Source organism: Lithobates pipiens, unplaced genomic scaffold (genome assembly GCF_037356315.1).
Source record: "Lithobates pipiens isolate NorthernLeopardFrog02 unplaced genomic scaffold, aLitPip1_a1.2 Scaffold_22, whole genome shotgun sequence".
Lineage (NCBI taxonomy): Eukaryota > Metazoa > Chordata > Amphibia > Anura > Ranidae > Lithobates > Lithobates pipiens.
In genome coordinates this window covers 110,648,885-110,666,330 of record NW_027507784.1, presented here as the reverse complement: position 1 = coordinate 110,666,330, position 17,446 = coordinate 110,648,885, and the positions used below count along the sequence as shown (strand labels likewise).

The 17,446-nt window shown below is 40.4% G+C and overlaps 1 protein-coding gene across 1 annotated transcript in view; it reads left to right on the top strand.

Moving 5' to 3' along the window:
• The window catches only part of PDE11A (phosphodiesterase 11A), an 899,055-nt gene that overhangs the window by 178,772 nt on the left and 702,837 nt on the right, over nucleotides 1-17,446 (top strand). The window contains exon 2 of the mRNA XM_077448090.1: nucleotides 6,237-6,395. Within this exon, the coding sequence (XP_077304216.1) occupies nucleotides 6,237-6,395 (159 nt within the window). The remainder of the gene's footprint in view (nucleotides 1-6,236; nucleotides 6,396-17,446) is intronic.

The following is a 17,446-nucleotide window of genomic DNA, read 5'->3' as shown; positions in this document are numbered from 1 at the left end:
ATTCTCTGCACCTAACACGCTCTTCAGGGGGTAACCTAGTCCAGACCAGCTGCATAGGTTCCACAGCTAGCGAGGGATGCTGCACGCTTCGAGGAGAGGGGAGCTTGGGCTGGCTAAGGACCATGGAGTACTGGCTCCTTTTCTCTAGGGTCCTCTCCTGGAAGCGAATATCGATCTGATTACAGAGGGAGATGACATCATCCAGACCTGAGGGAATGGTTCCTTAGTCGGTGCACCATTCATTTTGAGCTCCAGTCTAAAAGATTTTCCTCTAGTCGACGTCTCAGCAAAGATTGTGAATGTTGATGATGGGGACAGTTGTCTTGTTGGCAGCTTCTGCTTACAAGCAAATAGAAAGATTTGTTGAGCAAATTAGCTGCATTGTACAGTAGATACACCATTTCCTTAAATATTGAACTTGTATGTCATGTTCTTCAACAGAGCTGCTACTGCTTCTCTCCCAAGAAACATTGTTATTTAGTCAATCACACATAAGACAAACAGTTATTAGAGTGACGTTGGAATGATCAGGACTGTCACTTTGAAATGTATGTCTAATAAAACTTTGTCTTAATTGTATTGCATTCAGTAACATTTGCACATGCCGTTCTCCACAATCCAAGTCCTGGCATGGTGTAACTCTTTGAGGAAAGAGTTCCACCATGAGGAAACAACCTATACTCCACTCCAATAGAAACTCTACGGGGGAACCCGTTCGTAGTTATTTGTGGTGTATTTTTTTTATATCTTTGTATGTTTTATATGTATTAAAATTAGATTTCTATTACATTAATTTTGTCATTGTATCAGTACCGAGATAGTCCATCAACACTTTAGGTAGCATTATGTACTGTGTTGAAATTATTTTCTTGTGTATTTTTGTCCTTGAACATAAACTGTAAAACTTTATTAGCTTGAATGTGGTTAAACACAACTGTAATATAACTTAAAAAAAGGAATGTTAACCAATGAATATTTAACATCTATGTTGATGTAGACTGTTACTTCTTTCTTTTTAAGCTTCACAAGACATAATAAGAGGGTCAGGCCATCATTCCATCTTATGTTAAAACATATGTCCAAATTATTGTGATATGCATAGGGTTGCCACCTGTCCAGGATTCACCCGGACAGTTCGGGTTTGCAATCATTATTTAGACTGGACTATGGCTTTCCAGCAGAGTTGCTGGCTGCAGTTGTCTAGGCTGAGAGTGTCTATTACACTCTCTTTCACACTGCCCAAAGCCAGCACTAACAATCCCACCAAACACACACACAGACAGGAGACATGAGAGGGCTCGATCTGCTCCTCTTCCCTCCCACCCCTACCCCTCTGTGTCTGCCCACACTTCAATCGCCAGGGATGTGCCTTAGAATAGGAAAGTAAGTTGGGGCCGGAAATGTGAAATCCAGCAGTCTCAGCTACATCTGGATGAGAGGTGCTGACTGCCAAGGGGTGAGTGAGCTCACCATCCATCCCTGTCTGTGACTGAACTCTCCCCCTTCCCTCTCCTGCCTCTGAGTGAGTACACTAAGGTAAATCAGGGTTCTCAGAGCACCCCTTACATCAGAGTTCCCCTTTACACTGGAGGCCACAGTGTTTCCCCTTACATCAGAGTCTTCTCTGTACATCAGAGTACTCAGTATCCCCTTAAATATGGGTTCCAAGAGCATCCCTTAGGTCAGAGTCCCCAGAGTTCTCCCTTACATCAGAGTCTGCAGAGTCCCCCCTTACAGTGTAAGGGAACTCTGCAAGTTCAGATGTAAAGGGGGACTCTTGTTCTTAACTTCATATGATTAGAAATTTTATCTAATAGCAAAATATATGTATAGTTTATACTATTAAAAAAAAAAAATGCAGCTAAAGTGTTCGGGTTTGACTTGAAGAAAAGGTGGCAACCCTAGATATGCATTATTTTGTAAATGCTACCCCACTGGTTATAAGTAGTTTCACTTATGTAGGATAAAGAGTGCCAGTTATTCTGCATGCCTATGTACCCACTGAGTGGGAAAAGCTGTCAGAAATGACATAAAATGTGATTGGACTGTCAGACTTCTTCCTGGCTGCCGTCAGAACACTTGTCTTTTTGTATTGATGGCATACAGATGGCAAACAACCAAAGACGCTTATCTTTTTTCTTTTTTTTAAAACTTCCATCATTTCTCATATTTATAACTCAGAATCAGATTCAGATGTTTCCTGTGTGCAAAAATGAAATCTGAAAGTGTATATAAAGCCAATATTTTTCAATCTATTGCATAGATTCAAAGGGTTAGGACCTTTGTCGGTTTTTTATCTTGGCCCTGTGAAAACGATATGAGATGTAGTCCAAAATGTTTTTATTTGTCACAGGAACCGGAGGTGAGGGGAAATCTTCCACTGAGGAAACCTGTTTAGGTGACCATTGTTTAAGAGGGGGTATCCCCTTGCTTTGAAGCAGTATTTGTCTAGGACGTGACATGAAGGAAAAGCTTCCCAAAAGGGACACAGCAAAAAAAACAAAAACAAAAAAAAACTAGGGACCTAACCCATTGCCTACTGTATACAAAATCAAATGAGAAATGGTTCTATATACACGTTAAAGTGATACTAAACACACACTGTTTAAGTTACGATCCCTTCTCTTTCTGTATGTGGATGATGCCATTGTAATTATTTTAATTTTAAAAAAAAGTAATTTTTTTACTAATCAATATACAGCTGTCATGACCTAACTCTTTCCCAGCCTGTCTGCAGGGTAACAGAAGTAGGATGAGCTTCTAGTCCTCTGCTACCAGTCACAAAAAAACAAAACAAAAAAAAACAGCCATTGGAAAACAGAGTAAAAGTAAATAATTAGTATCTTGCTAATTAGTGTCTTACAAATATATATTTAAAATAAAATCTTTATTATTATAATATGGTGTGGGTGGATTTCTGACAGTCATAGGCTGTGTCACGCCCCTCCAGCCTGTGCCTTAGAATAAGAGGGAGGTGAAGCCTCTATTAATCTACATGTAATATCCCACCCCCATTGTGTTTAGCTATTTAGTGAGCATGGAAGCAGAGGAAGGGAGTGGCCTGTCATTTACCACTGTGTATACGCCCACATGTGTGGCTCTATAGTCACATGGGCTGCTCAGATGTGATAAGAAGGAAATGCTCAGCATAGGGACTGAAAACTGAGCATGTGCAGAGCTGCCAAGACTGCTCTACAAAATCCTCAGCTCTATTGGGGATTTGGACAGATGGAAGATAGAGAACAGCAAGATCAACCTGTTTTTTTGCAGAATAGCGAGTATCAGCATAATGAAATACAACATTTATTGATGGTTTTTAATGATGTGGGTGTAATGATACTTTAATGATATTTTAATGATACTTTAAGATTTTAAGATAGCTATTTGCCCCTCAGTTTATAAACTTAGTCCAAACTTTTAGTTCTGTTTTTCTCACACTTTTTCGCTGCTTTGCGTTCCTGCAGCGTTGTTAACATTTAGTATTTAAGACATTAATGGGTGCTGCATTCTAGGCAGCCTATTCTTTTTAAAAGGGTTGCCAACACACCATATAACTGAAGAAAAATAGTCCCTCCACAATTTTGGGAATGCAACACACTGCAACGCATGTCCTGTTTTACAAAATGATGCAAGCTACTCTACTTGTGTGTTGGGGGGGGGGGGGGGGCGACTGCTAATGACACTAATAGGAAGGGCAACAAGTGCATCACATATTACTTTGTGTTACTACAATTTATTGGTGTACAGCCAGCTCAACCACTTCCGGACCGACGCACACCAATATACATCCTCACTTTAAAGAGGAATATTGTTGTTATGGCAGCAACTAGCTGCCATAACCCCAGTATCCTCTTCTTCAGCGGGCGGTCCGGTTTCTGATTAATAGTGGTCTCTGTGGCAGATTCGCTGCGAGATCACTTTTATCAGTGGCGAGAAAGGGCCCCCCTCCAACTGCACTCCGGTAGCGGCAGAGGTGATCGGATGCTTCTCCTCCCTGGGTATGGAGACGAGTGAGGAGAAAATGGTCCCTACCCGTCTACATACCATTGCAGGGTGCAAGCGACATCAAAACGTCACTTCCGCCCATAGCTCTTAAGGGGCCATTTTTTTTTTCAAATGACAATTTTTTTTTAATGCATTTTAGTGTAAATATGAGATCTTTTTGACCCCCAGATCTCATATTTAAGAGGCCCTGCCATGATTTTTTTGTTTGCATTTCTTGTAATGGGAATAAAAGTGACACAATTGTATTTTGTAAAAGAACATTGTAAAAATAAAAAAAAGGTAAAATAAATAAGAATTTTTTTTTAAACGCGCCCTGTCCCGCTGAGCTCGTGTGCAGGAGCGAACGCGTACGTGAGTAGCGCCCGCATATGAAAAGGGTGTTCAAACCACACATGTGACATATCGCCGCGATCGGTAGAGCGAGAGCCCTAGACCTCCTCTGTAACTCAAAACATGCAACCTGTTGAATTTTTTAAACGTCGCCTATGGAGATTTGTAAGGGTAAAAGTTTGTTGCCATTCCACGAGCGGGCACAATTTTGAAGAGTGACATGTTGGGTATCAATTTACTCAGCGTAACATTATCTTTCACAATATAAATATAAAATATATAAAAAAAGTATATTTTCTCCAAAAGGGTGCGCTTGTAAGACCGCTGCGCAAATACGGTGTGGCAGAAAGTATGCAACGTTGCAACGACTGCCATTTTATTCTCTAGGGTGTTAGAAGGGGTGTTAGAAAAAAAAATGTATAATGTTTGGGGGTTCTAAGTAATTTTCTAGCAAAACTTGTAAACAACAAATCTCGGAAAGAGGCTCGGTCCTTAAGTGGTTAAAGAAAACCTGCACTAAGAAAAAATGCTGAACTCTACGTATGGAAATACTGGATCCAAAGGTGGCATACTGATCCAGTGACTTTAGTAATATCTGAGTTACTAGCTTTGAACAAGCATGCAAATTCTAACTTTATACTGACTTTCATCATGTGCAAGCTTTTTCTAGTGCCCCGTACACAAGATCAGAAATTCCGCCAGCAAAAGTCTGACGTGAGCTTTTGTTCGGAAATTCCGACGTGTGTATGCTCCATCGGACTTTTATTGGCGGAATTCCCGCCAGCAAAAGATTGAGCTGTACCAATCCCAATGTGCAAAATTCCCACGCATGCTCGGAAACAACTCAACACATGCTCTGAAGCATTAAACTTAATTTTCTCGGCTCGTTGTAGTGTTGTACGTCACCGCGTTCTTGGCGGTCGAGTGTTCAGAAAACGTTTGTGTGACCGTGTGTATGCAAGCCAAGATTGAGCGGAAGTCCGTCAGAAAAAACATCCAAGATTTTACCGATAGAAATTCTGTGTATGTACGGGGCATTAATCTGTGACTTGGAAAAATATAGACATCTAGGCAAAAAGCATTTTTAGAAGGTCAGCAAGGGCAACCTAAATATTTCTCTTTGTACAGTGCTTTGTTCGGATCTGGATATAGTCTTTTATGGCTATGTTTTATATTTAGCATATGGTTATGAAGTAAATCTGTATTGCATGATGGGTCAAAGGTTTTATCCTATTTTTGGGAGTTGCAGAATCTATATCAGGTATTGATGTCAGTGTCCCGAATGGGAATTTTTTTCCCCTCACTTTTTGCCCTTGAGACACAAAGAAGGGAGGGTACATTTCCTTAAAATTAGGGGAAATTGCACCTTTGAAAGCTGTCATCCATTGGGAGATTTTCTCCATGCTCCTCTATATTGTGCATTTCCTCTCACTTCTGTCCTAGCAGCAATAGCGAAAAGGATAGAAATTGAGTGAATCTTAACAGCAACAAATTATAAAAAATATTTTATATTATAAATGTAATTCTTTCCTTTCAATCTAAAACTAGCAAACATATTCTGGCCAGAATTCCTCTTTAATTCTGTCAATAAAAAGTACAATGACTGAATTAGGACTAGATGGGTGTTTGTTTCTGATGTAGCCTTTTATATTTGTGCGCAACACTACTTAAATTTATGTTTTTGAATGCAAAACTCACATTTGGGGAGAAGAAACTGAGTTTGACCCACTGTGATTGGAATCCAAACATTGGACGCAGCCTCTGAACTGTCATCTACAGTACTCCATTGAAGTTGATGGGATTATTTAAACAGTGTCTGTGTACATGAGACCATAGTTGTTTGAAACAGAGAAACCTGCTTAAAACTATATTGTGTTCATTAATATTTTTGTCTTTTGTAGGACAGACGATTCAGTGATGAAATAGACAAGCTTACTGGATATAAGACAAAATCTTTGCTGTGTATGCCAATACGCAGCAGTGACGGAGAGATCATCGGTGTTGCCCAGGCAATTAACAAAACCCCAGGAGGAGCCCCATTCACTGAGGATGATGAAAAAGTAGGATACATTTAAGCAGTTTTTTTTCAAAGCTATCTTGGCAGTTATGTCTATAATATAGTCTGACTGAATGTTAATATGCATTGGTTTATGGAAGCATTTTACTAATGATTAATGATATTTTATCCACAATACTAAGTTCAAAGTGAGGAATTAAAAAATAGAGATCTAAAAAACAATTGTATATGTACAGATATAAACTACCACTTGCCAGGCTTTATGGGGGTATGTGTGAAACACTCCTATTCCATGTGACAGTGCTAGTAATTGGTTGCTCAGGTACAACAGCACTGTCGATAAAAGATGAAGGAGAGATTACCCAGCCCCGTGTAAGCTCCAACTAGATCTATTTGAAACTTGCACCTACTGAACTGTCCCTTTTAAGGCATGAGCTATACAGTGCCTTCCAAAAGTTTTCATTCCCTTGGCATTTTTCGTGTTTTGTTGCCTCACAACCTGGAATTAACATGGATTTGAGGATTTGCATCATTTCATTTACAGAACATGCCTACAACTTTAAAGATGTTTTTTTTTTATTGTGAGGCAAACAAATAGGACAAAATAACATAAAAAGTCAATGTGCATAACTATTCACCCCCCTAAAGTCAATACTTTGTAGAGCCACCTTTTTGCAGCTATCACAGCTTCAAGACACGTTGAATAAGTCTCTATGAGCTTGCCACATCTTACCACTGGGTTTTTTGCCCATTCCTCCTTGCAAAACTGCTCCAGCTCCTTCAAGTTGGATTGTTTGCACTCGTGAACAGCAATCTTTAAGTCTGACCACAGATTTTCTATTGGATTGAGGTCTGGGCTTTCACTAGGCCACTTAAGTGTTGCTTTAGCAGTGTGTTTGGGGGTCATTGTCCTGCTGGAAGGTGAACCTCCATTCTAGCCTCAAATCACACACAGAGTGGTACAGGTTTTGCTCAAGAATATCCCTGTATTTAGCACCATCCATCTTTCCCTCAACTCTGACCGGTTTGCCAGTCCCGACTGCTGAAAAACATCCACACAGCAAGATGCTGCCAACACCATGTTTCACTGTGGGGATGGTGTTCTTTGGGTGATGTGATGTGTTGGGTTTGCACCAGAGCGTTTTCTTTGATGGCCAAAAAAAATCTATTTTAGTCTCATCAGACCACAGCACCTTACTCCATAGATTTTGGGAGTCTCCCACATGATTTTTTTCGCAAACTCAAAATGTGCCATTTTGTTTTTTGCTGAAAGTAATGGCTTTCTTCTGGCCACTCTGCCATAAAGCCCAACTCTATGGAGTGTATGGCTTATTGTCGTCCCATGTACATATACTCCAGTCTCTGCTGTGGAACTTTGCAGCTCCTCCAGGGTTACCTTAAGTCTCTGTGCCTCTTCTCTGATTAATGCCCCCCTTGCCTGGTCTGAGTTTTGGTGTGCGGCCGTCTCTTGGCAGGTTTGCTGTTTTGCCATGTTCTTTCCATTTGGCTATGATAGATTTGATGGTGCTCCTAGGGATCATCAAAGATTTCGATATTTTTATAACCTAGCCCTGACTTGTACTTCTCAACAACATTGTCTTACTTGTTTGGAGAGTTCCTTGGTCTTCATGGCAGTGTTTGGTTAGTGGTCCCTCTTGCTTAGGTGTTGCAGCCTCTGGGGTCCTTCAAAAGTTGTTTATATGTAATGACAGATCATGTGACACTTAGATTGCACACAGGTGGACATCATTTCACTAATTATGTGACTTCTGAAGATAATTGGTTGCACCAGAGCTTTTTATGGGCTTCATAACAAAAGGGGTGAATACATACGCAAATGACAATTATCAGTTTAAAAAAAATAGTTTTATGTATATAATTTTGTAATTTTACTTCACCAACTTAGACTATTGTGTTCTGATCCATCACATATAATTCAGATTAAAAAACATTGAACTAAAGGCTGTAATGTAACAAAATAGGTAAAAAGCCAAGGGGGTGAATACTTTTGCAAGGCACTGTAGCACAGTGCTTTTGCCATGTCAATTTCCCTTTCTATGTTCTACAATACCTGGTTGATCTTGCCTATTCCTGTGTCCCCCTGTGTGTATTACATTGTATTGCTGCTGTATTTTCTCCCTTTATATTGTAAAGTGCTGCACAAACTGTTGGCGATTTATAAATCCTGTATAATAATAATAATAGTGACCACGCTTATCCTGACTACTGAACCCTGATAGCGTGGTCAGATTACGTGCCTCTGTCATCCAGCTCTCTCCTTAGCATCTCTGCATCTCCACCCCCCTCTTTCTTTGTATTTTCCGTAGTCTGTGTGTGAACTGTGAAGCCAATCTCCTCCCCACCCCTCCCTTTTCCTCCTGCTTGTTTGAGTATTATGCTACCAGCTCTTCCCCTTTGTTAAAGTGTAAAGTAAGATCTATTATATACTGTACTTTTATCCTCTCTGTTTCAGGAACATATTAAGTGTAGTGTGTGTATTTTTTTTATTATAAAGCTAAATGCTGTCTTTCCCCAGGGCAGCTGTGTGGTCACATGTCCTTCCTCTGCTAGCTTGCATACATCTGAGGGGAATTACAGCCACTCCCACTGCATTCCTTAAATTGAGAAGGAGAGCAGGGGGAGGCCATGTAACCACACAGGATAGCTGGGCAAAGGAGGTATTTATCTTTATAATTTAAAAAAGCGCACACACACACACTGTATTTAATATGTGCCTACCCCTAACTCAGTTGGTCAGATGCTATAGTTAGCTTTTGTGTTCTTCACCTCTAGCAGTCCCCTTTCCTATAAGGCAAGCAGGCTTACTGGTACTCGGTTTCCCCCAAGAAGTATACACAATGCTATAGTGCCTGGCTACCATGCCAGGGCATGTGCAAACTGAGCAAAGCAAACAGGTACTTGTGGTTGGCAGACAAAGTTTAGGATAGTCAGGTTCCATCAATAGTCAAAAGGCAGGCAGAGTTCAGAGAATAGTCAGTATCCGATCCAAGGTCATAAATAGGGCAATGCAAACAGCAGAGCAGGACAGACAGAGAGCTTACACAGCTTGCACATATTACACACGCTATATCACAAGCATGAGACTGCAGGCTTGGCTGGCTTATATCAAGTTTGGTTTCCACCCAGAGACTGGCCACAATTAATCACCTTGCAGGTGGATAGACAGACAAGGAGAATGCCACGGGCAAAACCAGGATGCTGAAATGGGGAGCAGGAGCGCTAGATGCTCCTGACTATATGTTCCTAAAACAGAGAGGATAAAAGAATATAATATATGTGATTTTACAACCACTTTAAGTCTGCCTAATCTGGTTGTGGTATCCATCATGGCCTTGACTGGAGTATATCCTGTTCAGTGTAGTTATTGGGAACTCTGCCAAACCTGACTTTGCAACAAAATTACTGATTTAGGGATCATTCACATTGATGTATCAAACTGTACACCCGTGCACAGGGGCCACCTTTATCTAGGATGCACAGGTGTTCCATGCCCACTCATACAGGGAGCCTGTTCAGATTAATGACAGGCGTCAGCTGCACAGATCTGCATGGATCTTCATGTGCATACTCAAGTATACATCAGTACAGGTCGGATGCACAAATCAAGATGCAGACAGACTTAAAAAGGTGGAGATTGTGACTTCATCACCCGCCCTTTCCACCTTATCCAATCAGAGAAAACTTTGCATTCATTGCAAAAATGCAAAGTGTTCTCTAATTGATGCTTGTGCCAGGTGAGCAATCTGCTGTGCTCATTGCCAGCAGGGTAGCCACTCGGCACAGGACACTGTAGCTAACAGCAATCACTGTAGTAGCTGTGCCTAATACAGTAATTTTTAGCTTTCACTGGGATTGGCTTGATATGGCACAAACATACTTACATAGGTCCAAGCTAGACCATTGTAATTATGCAAACACCTCCATGCCTAAACTTCATCTTTAACCACTTCAGCTCCGGAAGGTTTTACCTACTTCCTGACCGGGCCATTTTTTGCGATACAGCGCTGTGTCTCTTTAACTGACAATTGTGCAGTTGTGCAACGCTGTACTCAAGTAAAACTGATGTCCTTTTTTTCCCACTTATAGAGCTTTCTTTAGTGGCATTTGATTGCCTATGTGCTTTCTTAAATTTTGCGCTATAAACAAAAAAAGCCTGACAATTTTGAAAACAAATATATATATATTTTACTTTCTGCTATAATATCCAAAAAATGGACCCGCTGATTGGCTCCTGCTGTGTCCAATCAGCCATGTGCCCCCTAACCGCGTGCATGAAATCATGTACAGGTACGTGATTTAGCGCAGCTGTGCCTCTCTGCGGCAGTAAATGTACGTGGGACGGTCCGGGAAGCGGTTAGACATCATCAACAACACCTTAAAGAGGAAGTAAACCCTGATGGGTTTACTTCCTCTTTCATTCCCTGCAAAGGCAAAGCATAATGGACTACTATGCATCGCATAGTAGTCCATTATGTGTCACTTACCTGACACAGGAGCCAGCGAAGTCACCATTGTCCCCTGTAGTCCGGCGCATCCATCTTCTCGTGGGGTCTTGCAGCTCCGCCGCTGTCATTCGGCGAAGCCACGATGACGTCACTCCCGCGCATGTGCACGGGAGCCGACACACGCGGCATCTTCGTCATGGACGATGCCGCGCTCAGTGCGCCTGCGCGCAGCTGTCTACGGCGCATGCGCCATAGACAGCGGTGCCTGTCTTCGGGCAAATATCTCCTAAACCGTATAGGTTCAGGAGATATTTTTTGGACCTACAGGTAAGCCTTAATCTAGGCTTACCTGTAGGTCAAAGTGTGTTGTAAGGGTTTACAACCACTTTAAAGTACATATAAACCCTCACATATACCCAGTGAAGTGAAGAGCCTCAGATGATACATAGGGATGAAACAAATCTCTCTACATACGTTTTAAATGTATATCTGCTGTCTTCAGCTTTATATATTCTTTAGAATGTTTAGATCGTGTTATGCCCACATGATTGGAATTTTGGTTGGAAAAAGCTCTGATGGTTTTCCCGACAGGAATTCTCTTCCTGTTCAGTACTGCAGTGAAGCCTGGGCATACAGCCAAGATGGCTGATTGGAGGAAAGGCACACACCCCACTCCACATAGGTAGAGACTCTAAGCTGTTCATTGAATATTTCAGCACTCTGCTAATCTATTTATAGCATCCTCCCCAACACAAAACAGCCTGCTTTTATCTCCTTTGACAGAGAACTTGTCAGACATTATCAGGCTGATAACAGAACGGGGCAGGAGAGTGCTACGGGACATAGTGCTTTGGAGAGAGATAAGAAAACACTGCTGATATTTCCAGCTCAAATTTCATGAATCAAGTTTTCACCCACTTTAATTTCACCTTCCCCATTGACTCCAGTTTATTTAGTTAAAATGGCAAAATGATGCCAATATGTCTTGGTTGTTGTTTTTAATTTTGGAATTATGTACTTTCCTTCAACATAGAAGTAAACATATAAGCCAACACACTCTTGAGTACTGCATTGGCTGGGATTGAGTATCAGGGAGGTCATGGTGAAGGAATAGAGCAGAGATCTTGGAACGGTATTTCCCTGCAGGATATCCCCAGCTGTGATGACATTCCTGGCATGATTGAATCTGCTTGCATCCTTCCAAACCGGACTTAGTCTGATTATAATGACAGTTATATTTCATTTAAAATTGTGTATTCATTAAACATTGATATATTAAATGCTTATAGCATATTATATGAGAGTATAATTGTATTCACATTTTTTATTAATTGTAAAACAAATGCATATGATTGTGATTTTAGATGAGCGTATTAAATTAGGTAGGTTAAAGAACAGTTAATTATATTTTGGTGACCTACTGTCATATCATTTAAATCTGAGTTATAATTGGTGGTTCCTTCATATGTCCTTAAACGTATGAAGAAAAGCACAGTTATATTTCAGTTATATTTATTGGGAAGTACTTACAGCACTTAAATTGCATTTTTTTATATTTTTGGCTCACTGCATCTTTAATTCCATTTAACAATGTGTTGTTCAAAGATTAAAAAACAATTAATTAGCCAGGAAATGTTTCTATTTTCCCAGGTGCATTATTTTGACAATTTACATTGGTTCACAGTCTAGTCTCTTTTCATTCCATGGTCTGTCCTAATACGCTTCAATAAATAAAGTCTTGGCATCTGTTGTTTTAGCCTTCCTGTGTAGCTTCTTTTTTTATTTTATAAAAAATGGGAACTGAGGATCCATTACCAAAAGGGATTAACAGATATTGATTCACATATGGCATACACAAAATTCTGCACAGTTTGAAGCATTATGCTCTGGGGAATTGGCTTGTATTGGTTAGTTTCATGTTCGAGAAAATATCCAACATTGTAAGGGAAAGACACATGACTGAGTGATTAGGGAGATGGTCCTCAGGGGCATTTCCTATGTAACTTATTAGTCTGGTGTCAGGTTGTGTAGGTCATGTCATCTTTTTATATATTGTGGAGCATAGTATTGATCTAGAAATGACCCGATGTGCTTTATGCTTTAGCGGACAGTTTTTCTGTGCATTTTCCAGGCATATCGGGTACAATCAGGTACAAACAGACACACACACACACAAACACCAAAACCAGAGTTTCCTAACATTATATGTCAAATTGTGTGTCCATATGTCTGGTTTTGCGGAAGCAATATGCTTCATGGCTTATGGTGGCATACTGCAACTTTGGGGGGGTTGGTTGCTTTTCAGATAGCAAGCAATTGTGATGCAAATTTGAAAATGACTTCCTAAGCTATAGCTAGACTTGCCAACCTTCACAAGTTTGTATTTACAATTGCAGCAAATCCGCATTGCATGACTCCAGATCAACTTTCTTTGCAAACATTCTGCAAGTCTGCTGCAAGTTCTGGCTCAGTTATGTTGTGCAATAGTCATCTCACCACAGGGGTCACCGTGGCTGAATTTTCATGCTGTGGACTTGCAGAGCTATTCCTGACTCACCACTGCAACTTTGCTCTTGCTAGAGACTTGCCACTTACATTTTCTACAAAAGTATCAACTAGAACTTGTGCTTGAAGTGCTCTGCAAATGTACAAATTGCCAGTGAAAATGTGTGGAAAGTTAACAGACTTGTGCTAATTCAACACTGCCACAAATTTGTGGCAAGTTATCCTTGCTATCTGCGTTTTGGTTTCATTATGTGAATGTACCTGTTATTATCCTGGTAAATTGAGTTCAGGCATGGAGTGCGGGCACCTAGAAGCATGCCCTGGGGCCCCCAAAACCTCACAGTATTGTAAAGTAGCTGTAAATCTAAATCTTATCTAAATGGAATTTAATTTGTGTATCAAAGAATTACCATCTTTTTTCCATAATTTTCACGTCTCAAGACAGCTTGTCTCCTCCAGGCTCTTCAAGGAGAGGAAGAAAGAAGTATCACATTGTTGTTGGGAGTTGAAAACAGAATATTTCTATTTTCTATAAAAAAAAAACATGTTTGGACACTATTGCATACTGATTTGAGGCCCTAATCCTCCCACTGACACCACCAAGGGGACACTTATTCCCACTGAAACCAGATGGTGTATTGTTTCTCCTCCTACTGACTATAGGGTGTAACTTTTTTACTCCCACTGACCATAAAAGCTCAGATACTGTTGCTGGGACATTTTCTACTCCTACTGGGCACGATCCGGCCCCCCTAAAGTATGAACTGACCCCTTGTTTATAAAGTTTGTAGACCCCTGGTTCATATGAAATGATGCAAGCATAATCGTTTCTAGATTAAATTGATTAGAAACTCACTTATTTTATAAAAAGTGCTGGGAACTGTGCAAACAGCATAGTAAATCTACCCATAGACATCAGATTGTTTCCCATTTCTGTTAACGCTACATTGTTTCAGCCAAACACCATTTTTGTCCTTAAAGTGGAGTTCCACCCAAAAATGGAACTTCCACTTTTTTGGAATCCTCCCCCCCCCTCTGTTGTCACATTCGGCACCTTTCACTTTCTGGCATAGATCACTGCGGTGATCGCGGGGACCTACGCCACTTCCTGCGCCTACTCTGTCCTCCCCCACTGTCTTCTGGGACAGCAGGGACTAGTGAGGACATGCAGGTCAGTAGGTAACCAGGAAGTGAAGCCGCATGGATTCACTTCCTGACACCCCTACAGAGGATGGCGGTGGCAGCAGCTGACAGCCGAAGAACAGATCGGCTTCGGCTGCCAACATCACAGGCTCCCTGGACAGGCAAGTGTCCATATATTAAAAGTCAGCAGCTGCAGTATTTGTAGCTGCTGGCTTTTAATATTTTTTTTTCGGCGAACCTCCCCTTTAAGTTAAGCCAGCTCTGCAGATGTCTTCCTGTTCCCCTTCATCTTTGGTCATATAAATCACCAAGTTTTCCACCTCACAGGTTCAATACCTGCACACACATCATTTAGCCGCAGTTGTCAGCCTTATACACTGGACGGTTGTTGATGGATATATAATCTTCAGATTTATAAGCTTCATTTTCAGTCACCCAGTCATGCAAAAGACAGATCCTGCAGTCAGCCTGTCCTCAGCTTCTTCTTTATAGACACCTGTAACGAGTCTGTGTGTGTGTGTGTGTGTATATATATATATATATATATATATATATATAATCTCTCTTAGTAAGTGATCTTTTAGGATATGCAGACTTGGTGCTCTGCAATGCAAAGACTATCATGTCAGTGTACCCATCATTATGAACACAGTGACATCACTTTATCTTGTAACCCTGACAACGATTGACGTTTGCGAGAACAGATCTGTACACACCTACAGTAATTTGTGATAATTTCAGTGCAAGTTCTGTGACAAAATATGCATAATAGGTCGTTAATTGCATTGTTCTTAGAAAGGGCTATTTCATATGTAACATATATATTTTAATAGGATATGTGCTAAAATGTAGCATGTATTATGAAGTGTGCCTTGTATTTTTCATTTGTTGGATTGCCTTAATACTCATTAATTGGACTAAATTGCATTAATATCTGTTTGCCGTTATTAGAGCTTTAAATACCACTTCTGATATTAGGAGCATTAAAACAATATACAGCGAGTTGAAAAGGTATTCCTACCCCTTGGAATTTTTCCAGATTTGGTCATGTTACAAACAAAAATATAAATGTATTTTATTGGGATTTTATGTTTTAGACCAACACAAAGCGGCACATAATTGTGAAGTGGAAGGAAAATAATAATAATTTAATTTTTTTTTACAAATAAATATGTGAAAATAAATATGTAAAAAAGTGAGGGCTTCACAGAACAGCTGTATTTATACTGAGATTAAATTACACACAGGTTAACTTTACTAATTAGGTGACTTCTGAAGCAATTGATTCCAGTTAGGGTTATCAGAGTAGAGGGGGCTGAATACAAATGCACGCCACACTTTTCACATATTTATTTGTAAAAAATGTTGAAAACCATTTATCATTTTTCTTCCACTTCACAATTATGTGCCACTTTGTATTGGTCTATTACATAAAATCCATTTATGTTTTGGTTTTAACATGAAAAAAATGTGGAAAATTTGTCACTGTATGCTCTTTTACTGTGTAGCATGCTGCACAGTATTGGGACACTAAAAGATACCTGGACGCTTAATGCCAGAGTCCCTGGTCCATGCAGGTACCCTGGCGCCAGGGTGTCCCATCATAACTGGACCTCCTCTCTCTCTGTTGCTAGAGACTCTGTGTTTTACTTGCCTCTCAGATCTACCCAGGGCACAGGTTACCCCACTCAGGCCCCCAAAGGCACTAGGGATTGCTGAGATGACCTCTGGGTCAGGACAAAGTTCATATGGAACACTGCCCTTTCCCATAGGACCTCTATTACTGGGGCTGTAACAGCAGAGGCAGTATAGTTAGTGTTATCTGGTGCTCCAAATGGAGTAATCCTTAAGGGTATAGTCTGCAGCTATAAAAGCTGGATTGTGATGTAAGCATAGGTTGGGTGGGTGGAAAAGAAAGGGGTATTAAGGGTTAAAAAGGAAGGCAGCCATCCTTCAGAGTGTGTCCAGAATTCTGCAAGACATGCTTCCATACATGTGTGTGCCTGGCGGGATCGATGTCTGCTGGGCACCCGCGATTGATTGTGACAGAATGAGAACGGGGGTGTGTGTGTGTGTGTGTGTGTGTGTGAAAACACACAAATCCTGGATCTCTCAGGGGAGAGGAGACCGATTGCGTGTTCCTACTAAGTAGGAACACCGATCGGTCTCCTCCTGTCAGTTCCCATCCCCCCTACAGTTAGAACACACCTAGGAAACACAGTTAACCCCTTGATAGCCCCCTAGTGTCAACCCCTTCCCTGCTAGTGACATTTATACAGTGATCAGTGGCTATTTTTAGCTCTGTTCGCTGTATAGATGTCAACGGTTCCCAAATAGTGTCAAAGGTGTCTGATCTGTCAGCCGCAATGTCCCAGTCCTGATAAAAATTACAGATTGCTGCCATTACTATTAAAAAAAAAATTGTAATAATAAAAATGCCATAAATATATCCCCTATTTTGTAGACGCTATAACTTTTCTGCAAACCAATCAATATACGCTTATTGCGTTTTTTTTACCAAAAATATGTAGAAGAATATATATTGGCCTAAACTGATGAAGAATTTTTTTTCTTAGATATTTATTATAGCAAAAAGTACAAAATATTGTGTTTTTTTTTTTTAAATTGATGCATTTTTTTGTTTATAGCACAAAAAATAAAAACCGCAGAGTTGATCAAATACCACCAAAAGACAGCTCTATCTGTGGGGAAAAAAAGGATATAAATTTTGTTTGGGTATCCCGTTGCATGACAATTGTCAGTTAAAGCGACGCAGTGCCGTATTGCAAAAAATGGCCTAGTCAGGAAGGGGGCAAATCCTTCCTGGGCTGAAGTGGTTAAAGTGATATTTATTTGCAGTGAAACACACAAACACAGCAAACAATGAACATAAACAAACTCCAGCAAGCAAGAACCAAACCCAATGACAAAATAACTACAGAACCTAAGAACTGACTATATACAAGTATATACAATATCC